General features: G+C 36.7%; 1 protein-coding gene across 1 annotated transcript; it reads left to right on the top strand.

Annotated features, from left to right (window-relative positions):
• The first annotated feature begins 3,424 nt into the window (after window positions 1–3,424).
• Window positions 3,425–5,528, top strand: LOC131040655 (PRA1 family protein F2). The gene is made up of 2 exons (XM_057973611.2): window positions 3,425–4,433; window positions 5,068–5,528. Exon 1 carries the CDS (start codon window positions 3,790–3,792, stop codon window positions 4,369–4,371), a length of 582 nt encoding a protein of 193 aa, XP_057829594.1. The 5' UTR covers window positions 3,425–3,789; the 3' UTR covers window positions 4,372–4,433; window positions 5,068–5,528.
• The last annotated feature ends 472 nt before the right edge of the window (window positions 5,529–6,000 follow it).

Genomic DNA, 6,000 nt, shown 5'->3' with positions numbered 1-6,000 from the left:
TATATCTTGTATTTTTTTGAATTCAAAGTGTACTATTCTATTTTAACATGTTACAAAATTTATACCTTAGGCATCGAAGTTGCAGCTATAGTAACTAGGGGAGGAGTATGGGATACCACTCCTGCATCCTGAAATGCATATGTTTTGTCTCAATTTAAATCGATGTATAAATGAAAATTCATTTATGTAATTGCAAATTTAAAGTTACTGATAAATAAAATGCTATGAATTCAAATCAACACACTTGTGTCTGTCGCTCATGGGCAAACACCATGTCCATCAACTCATCTATCAACGCAAAATCCTTAGCCGTGCGGGCCTGCCATCTACTCCCGCAAATCGTGCATAGATGAGATAAGGCTCCTTCTGCACTGACTACATCATCTATCACCGATCAACTGACACACATATGCTGGATGGGCTCTCTGTCGTCACCTAATGGCTCATCATCCAATACAATAGGGTGTCCTAATGACGTCCCATGTTGGATGATGGCACTAGTCAACGCTGTGGCCGCTTGAAGAGTTTGTAGCTCCATCGACTCTTTCAGCGCTACTGGGACAACCTGATGCACCTTGGGTTTGGGTGCTAGGGGGCGACGACTCTCCGCGGGTAATCGCCTACGGGCTCCAAGTATATCTTGGGCAGAGCCACCACCTCTACCATGGAACTCTCTCATGTCAAAATAGTTTGGGCACACATTGAGCACAAACTCACAATATACTTTTCTCAAAAAATATAATGGCACCTCATAATTATTACAAGGTGTATCATCAAAGACCATCCACCACCTCAGCCAAAAAAGATTCTTCATCTACACATTGGTACACCAATGTATGGGAAACCTCTTTGCATTAAGAGGTAACGACTAACCAGTTTTGGGATCAACGAAAAGGGCACATATTTGTTGTTTAGTAATATTTTAGTTTTTTACTGCATAGTATGATAGCCCATCAGCATAGAATTGACGACACTTATCCCTAAAGCTTCCCCATTTGCTAATTTGTGTGGAAATAACTATGGCACCACTAGCTAATGTTTCTAGGCTAGTGGCGAGGGATTGATGATGCTCACGTTCAAAAGTTTTCAATTTAACAATCAATCTATTGATTTTAAACGTATTTTGTCCTAACTGATTAATTAATTGCTCCTGTGTTTCGGGTGTGTGGTCAAAAGGAGGAATTGGGGGTTGTTCTTGTTTGTTTTCAGGAGGTGCATTTGGTTGTTCTTGTGGGTTCCAGGAGGTACATTTGGTTGTTCTTGTGGGTTTTCAGGAGGTGCATTTGGTTGTTCTTGTTGTGGATTAGAAGAATTTGGTTTTTGAAACAAAAAATGAAAAAACCTAATCAAAATTAATGAAATTAAATTCAAAATGTAAAACAAATTGAACAAACGGGAAAGAAAGACAAAAATAAACAAAAACTAACCTTGATCCATAGCCTTGGAGGATAAATATAGCACCCCGTTCACAGTTTAGGAGAGGAAATGAAAAAAAAAATGAAATAAAAACGTGCTATTCACGGGTAAATGAGACCCAATTTTTTTTTTAACTTTTTTTAATAGGCATCGCGCACGCGGTTATATTTGGATTATTAGCGCGTACGCGCTCATTTTCCTATGAGCAGAGCGTACGCGCTCATTTTCCTAGGCGTAGCGCGTACGCGCTCATTTTCCTAAAAGCAGCGCGTAAGTGCTACCTTCTCTAGGCCCGGGAAGAACAAACCTAAGCGCGTACGCAAGAATTTCAAATTTTAGAACCGCGTACGCGCTGCTTGTTTTTCCATGTTTTTTTTTGGGTGGTGTCCACTTTTCTAACCACCATCTTTGTGCACATACCCACAAGGAGAATTACTTACCCTTCCCAACTAATTTACATTCTTCTGTCTAATGCATTGGATCTCATGCAATCCCCTTCTTAATTAGACATTGTTGATGGAAGACATGGAAGAGTATTAGGGCAGGATTTGAGAGAAAGGATCCAAAAAAGAGTGCACATGTCGCTGGTTGTGTTGGGCATGAACATATCCTCCCAATTGACATTCATCTTCACTCTTCTTCAACACAAGGATATGCCCATCGAAATGTTGATGCTTCTTAGACACCAATGGCGAACCAACAACTAGTCTCTAATGCAAACATCATCCCTCCTGCTCAGCCTGCGGATGCTAATGTTGACCTTCAAGAACACCAAGATGAAAACGAAGTGGACATCCAAGTAACGGAGGAATAGCCTTTCATCTCCAGTTCCTCAATTTTGGCTATGTACTAACTTTTTCAATCATGCGTCTGAGTCTAGCATACATTTTGTTTCCTCATGCATGCAAACTTGTTTGTCTTTAGTTGTTTCAAGGCTTGGCCAAAATTATTTTGTAGTGGCCATATGTTATGTAAATTTGACAACTGTAAATGGGTTAGGATAGGTTTTAGGATAGACATATATGATATTTTGATCTTGTAAGAGATATTGTTCATATTCTAGATGTAATTGAGCTACAACCGAAGATTTTCTTGCTGGTTCTTTCCTGCCGGTATGCTCTCTGAACCAGTTTTTGTACTCTTTTTCTACTATTATTATTTGTAATTTCATAAAAAGACATAAATAATTAAAATAAAATTTAAACTTACTAACAATTAATACTTAAAAAATAAGAAAAACAATAAAGGAGTAATACTTCAAAAGAAGAAAAACAATAAAGCTAATTTTCATATTTTTTATCAAAAGAAGATAATAATAAAAGATAGATTTTTTCATTTTGTGCACATGCTTTTTATAATTAATACTATTAAAAAATTTATCATAAAAGATGTTTTTAATAGAATATAAATGTAAGCATTACTTTCACACATTAATTATGAATGTAAGCATACTTGGCATAATAAACTATTAAAACTAAAATTATGGTTTTCAAAATGTATTAAACAATACAATGATTTAAGAAACTATACAAAATTATAAAATTATAGTTTTCAAAAAGATATTAAAAATAGACCGATTTAAAAAACTATACAAAAATATACTTATAAGGAATAATAAGGCCAAACATGTGGAATAGATTCATACAATAAATTAAATGCATGAAAACATGTATTTAAAAAAAAAAAAATGATTTTCAAAGTGAATATTTCTAAATATAAACCAATAAAAAGATAAAATAAATGATTTTTTAACAAAGATCAAAAATATAAATTATATACAAACTATAGAATTCTTTTAAAAAAAAAATTAATAATTTTTTTTTTAATTCTCTATATTCATTAGATAAATTAATAAAAAAAAAAAAACAGCATTTCTATCTTTGACAGCAACATTCTACAAAATAGCTTTAAAAAATGCACAACTTCAATCAATAAAACTATTTATGTGCATACCTGGACATTCAATAACACCTTGAAATTCTTTTCACCAATTATAAATTTTGTTTCACACCTTTAAATGTAACAGTAATGGAGATTGCCCCACCTCAGCGATTTGATTGTTAGTAACTATAATTACTGTTAAGGTCCCTTTCCATCATCCGTTATCCTTTTGACTGGTTGTTGGATTTGTCATTGCAAAGAATCATTACAACCTCTCCTCCCAATTTTCTTCTTCATCTGCCCATAGCACCCAAGATCAAATCTTCCCCAGAAACTAGCAGCCTTTGGAATACGCAAATCCCAGGATCGAATACCCCCGAAGAAAATCTCGATATCAATTACCTGTAGAGAAAATTAGAAGCCCTATAACCCAATTCGCAGTTGAAGATTTGAGGGTTTGAATCGCGAGAGGACGAATTTTTTTCCGGTGTAATGAGCACGAAGTACGGAACGCTGCCAACATCCTCTACGCCGCGACCGATGGACTACTTCTCCCGCGCACAGGAGACGGGGCGCGCCGTGTACGCGCTGCGACGGCCATGGAATGAGCTCTTCGACCGCCACGCCTTTGGCAAGCCCGAATCATTTGCAGATGCCACAGCCCGTGCACGAAGAAATTTGAGCCATTTCCGGGTCAACTATGCCCTGATTGTGCTGTGCATCGTGTTTCTGAGCCTTCTGTGGCACCCCATCTCGCTAATCGTGCTAATTGTCATGTTCGTCTTCTGGGGTTTCCTTTACTTCTGCAGAGATGAGCCGCTTGTTATATTTGGACGCACCTTAGCTGAAGGCTTGGTTTTCTGGGTGCTCACCATAATCACATTTGTGGTCGTCATGCTCACCAATGCGATCCTGCCCTTCTTGATCGGCCTGCTCATCGGTGTGGTGATTGTGATCCTTCATGCCACTTTTCGTCTTCCAGACTCTTTGTCCATGGATGAGGATGAAGCTGCTGCAGGGGGAATGTATTCTGTTGTCGATAGCCCTGTTCCGTCTTCTTCTGCTAGGGTTTAGGGTCAGATTGAATCAAGTCCTTGATTGGCTTGATTTGATACTTTTTCTGGGGCGGAACACGTGTGAGTTTTGTTTACTCCAATACGCACATTCAATTGAATCTTTTAATTTTGTCCCTGTTTTGTTATTGAAGAATCTATTCGATATTATGGCTGTGTAGGATGGATTTTTTTAGATTCTTGTTCTAATTTTCTCCTTCTGGCGAGGTCTTATTATTAATTGGATGGAGTAAAGGAGGAATATGATGTTGTTGTTTGGATTGACAAGATTGAAGGCCTCATATAGTTTACAGCCTGCGCAGCTGCGTTTCTTGCCTTTTGGGGGATGCATGTTTTGAATTTCTTGTTTTAATATATGTAATGTTATTTAGCCTTCCCTATTTCGATATATATGAAGTGAAATTCTCTTTCTGGAAATGGGATGTTGTTTTACATATTTCAATGTATTATTTGTTCATATGGTTAGGTGTATTTTGTGGTGGGTATTCCTAGTTATTTCAGTCCATGAATTTAATTTGTCGGCAATTTGGTCCGGTTTGATGCAGCAGTTAAATTTGTACGTTTACTTTTCTGTTGAGATAGGACACCACCTTGATATGAAATTTTCGTAACATTTATTTACTTGGACAAATAAGATTGGATCAGGGGGTTTGGAAGCTAAGAGCAATCCCCATACTAAATTATATATATTAAACAGGTGGATTTTTTGGACATGCGATTCCAGTGGAATGGAACCGACATCAACATCCTGAGGGTCTCCACCAGAGCCAGATCCAATTTTGCTTCAGTAACAAAAATTCTATTGATATGTTAGAAGAATAGAATTATTTTGTTTTCATCGATTAGATAACTGTTACAGAATTTCCAACTTGCTTTTTAACTTTTTTGTCGATCAAGTACACGACGATGTACCTATACGTACAAACCTACACCCTGGAGTGTTTTCCTTGGAAGTTATCGATCATTGTATTTCATTGCTCCTTTCTATTTCCTATTTGAAGTGTGCAAGCTAAGGTGATTGACAGCTACACTTCCTTTCTGGTTTGTCTTGTGAGCCTTCTGGGTTTTTACTGAAAGACAGGTGTATACACGCTCTAGTGTAAATTGTTTACATCTTCTTTTTAGTTTGGTTATTCTTTTTCTAGGAACTGGCATTAATTCATGGTCAAGTATTGTACACAGGTTTGGCTTTATGGTGATCATGCGCATTAGAGTCTTGAAAGAGACCTCAAAACCAAGCTGGGGTCTATTGATCGAAAAAAACACTTTCCAACGTGGAATTGTAAGAAGTAATAAGTTGCCCGGAAACCTTTTTATGCAGCTAGTTCAATAAAGAAATCATTTGGCCTGTTGAATGCTTTTTACCTCATAGTGTTTTTCATTTGGAAGATCCATTCATGCCAGAGATATGTTGTTTTTAGCTTTTAGTAATTTGGTATTTTAGAAGATTAGTATCAGGTATTTTGAATACTTGATATAATTTGAAGTTGGTTAGTGTCAGATTCTCTGATAACATGACATAATACTGACTGCTTTGGCGAAGGATGTTAAAAATGTAAAACTAAATGGAAGATGACAGCTGAAAATGCTTGTTCTCGAATTTACCGACTCTTTTGGCAAATGATGTTAA

Source organism: Cryptomeria japonica, chromosome 1 (assembly GCF_030272615.1).
Source record: "Cryptomeria japonica chromosome 1, Sugi_1.0, whole genome shotgun sequence".
Classification (NCBI taxonomy): Eukaryota; Viridiplantae; Streptophyta; class Pinopsida; order Cupressales; family Cupressaceae; genus Cryptomeria; species Cryptomeria japonica.
This window is presented reverse-complemented; position numbering and strand designations above follow the sequence as displayed.